The following is a 2,270-nucleotide window of genomic DNA, read 5'->3' on the forward strand; positions in this document are numbered from 1 at the left end:
AAATCGAGAACAATGAGATGGAACGATATCCATCACGTCTTGTTTTAGGAGCAAACCGGTGGAAAGAGGTAGCGAGCCCCCAAATTGCTCCACGACCCTATTTAGGAAGGCGTGCACCACATAGTTCAGTTTGGTGCGTGCAGGCGCTCTTTGAAACACCACTCATGTCACCGGCTGATCGCGACACCGTGCAGCTGTGAAAGTTAGTTGATTAATGCCAGATATTTGTTTTCTTGTCACAGCAGTTAAAATGTATGGAATAACACATTTTGTTATTGTTTTCACCTTTCTTTTGAATCTTCCAAGTCTGCAGGCAATGACGGGTTTCTTTCCCAGTCCTCTTAAGGGTACGAAAGACGCCAGAGTTCTTGTTGATGGGCAAAAAGTACCGAAAAGTATGAAAGATATCTATGCTCTCTCTGCATCATCATTATCAAGAAAGAATCTCCAGCAAGCGGTGAAGAATTCGATTGAACCACACGACTATATGCTCTCAATTTATAAGACATTTTCTGCCGCTGAAAAACTTGGGCTCAACGCAAGTTTTTTTCGCTCGTCAAAAGCTGCAAATACTATAACGAGTTTTGTGGACCATGGACAAGGTTAGTTACCTGTTGCTTTTCTCTGAGTAGGCTAACCACTGTTTAAGCCAAGTCCATTTACAAGATCATACCCTGGATTTAAATGATGGATAGAACCATACTTTGTTAAGCTATTTTTGATTTCGTGGACAAACAAATGTAACGAGAAGATTTTTTTTCTGGTAAAAAGTCATGTGCATACGATATCATCTAAAGTTGTCTATCAACTCTTAAAACGATTAAAACGATGCGATACAAAGTGGTATATTTCATGGTAAAATGTGTAAAAAGTGTTTACTTAAATGTTTATCTGTCTAATCTGCAGTGCTGAAACGTAATTTGCTTTTTGTTTAGACCATTTTAATATCTTTAAATCTTTTGCATGATTTAAAAAGCCCATGGAATGGACATGAACACAACTGTCTTAACTCTGTCTTACAGATGACCTTCTGAATTCCCCTTTACAAAGACAGAAGTATTTGTTTGATGTCTCCACTCTGTCTGACAAAGTGGAGTTACTGGGTGCTGAACTGAGGATATACACAAAAGTCTCCGGAACTTTCAGAGCATCAGAAACAGGACCCGTGGAACTTCAGTTACTTTCCTGTCAATCTCAACATGTTCTGGACTCCAAAACACTTGATCTGGAAGACACGCAGAAGCCTAGATGGGAGGTTTTGGATGTCTGGGAGATTTTGAAAGAGCGCCAGCACCACTCACAAGGGAAGCACTTTTGTTTGGAACTCAAGGCTACACTTGACAACCCTGAGAGGGAAATTGACTTGCAGTATCTTGGGTTTCACCGACATGGCCGCCCTCAGCAAAAGAAAGCCATCTTGGTGGTGTTCACAAGGTCAAGGAAGAGGCAAAGCCTTTTCTATGAAAAAAGAGAGAAAATAAAACTCTGGGGCCCTGATAAAACAGCAAAGGAAAGGAGCTCTCATTTTAAATCCCGCCGGAGAAGGACCACACCGAACAACCGTCATGGTAAGCGGCATGGCAGAAAGGGTAAATCCAGATGTAGCAAGAAGCCTTTGCATGTGAATTTTAGAGAACTGGGTTGGGATGATTGGATCATAGCTCCTTTGGACTATGAGGCATACCACTGTGAGGGCGTGTGTGACTTTCCCCTGAGATCACACCTAGAGCCAACCAATCATGCCATCATTCAAACCCTCATGAACTCCATGAACCCCAGTAACATGCCACCCAGCTGCTGTGTACCATCCAAACTCAGTCCCATCAGCATCCTCTACATTGATGCAGGGAATAATGTAGTGTACAAGCAGTATGAAGATATGGTTGTGGAATCGTGTGGTTGTAGGTGACTGTTGTTGGTAGCTAAATGACAATAGCTTTAGAGTGAAAGAGAGTCAGTCTGATTTGTGTGTTGCTCAAACCATGGACCATCAGAGTTTGCCTGTGGCATGCATAATGTATTGGCATAACCTTCAGTCAGCCAATAGCCATGTCAGTTTGAAGAACAAACATATATCCTAATTCTCCATAGAGAAACCTGATATTGATCCTTCAGTTGGTGCTCTACAAAGCAGATCTGTTGTTTCTGCTAGATACTTCCACCAAGTGCAAAAGAAGAAAGAAAGAGGAAAACAAATTTAAGCATTTAAGGACTACCACAGTAAAAATAATATGATTTCACCCTCTAATATTGGTCAATTTTGCTGCACA

At 41.4% G+C, this 2,270-nt stretch overlaps 1 protein-coding gene across 1 annotated transcript; it reads left to right on the forward strand.

Moving 5' to 3' along the window:
• Positions 1–316: 316 nt before the first annotated feature.
• On the forward strand, positions 317–1,909 carry gdf6b (growth differentiation factor 6b). The gene is made up of 2 exons (XM_030788503.1): positions 317–602; positions 1,023–1,909. The coding sequence occupies exons 1-2, from the start codon at positions 317–319 to the stop codon at positions 1,907–1,909; spliced, it is 1,173 nt and encodes a 390-aa protein (XP_030644363.1).
• The last annotated feature ends 361 nt before the right edge of the window (positions 1,910–2,270 follow it).

This window comes from Chanos chanos, chromosome 12 (assembly GCF_902362185.1).
Source record: "Chanos chanos chromosome 12, fChaCha1.1, whole genome shotgun sequence".
In the NCBI taxonomy this organism is placed as follows: domain Eukaryota; kingdom Metazoa; phylum Chordata; class Actinopteri; order Gonorynchiformes; family Chanidae; genus Chanos; species Chanos chanos.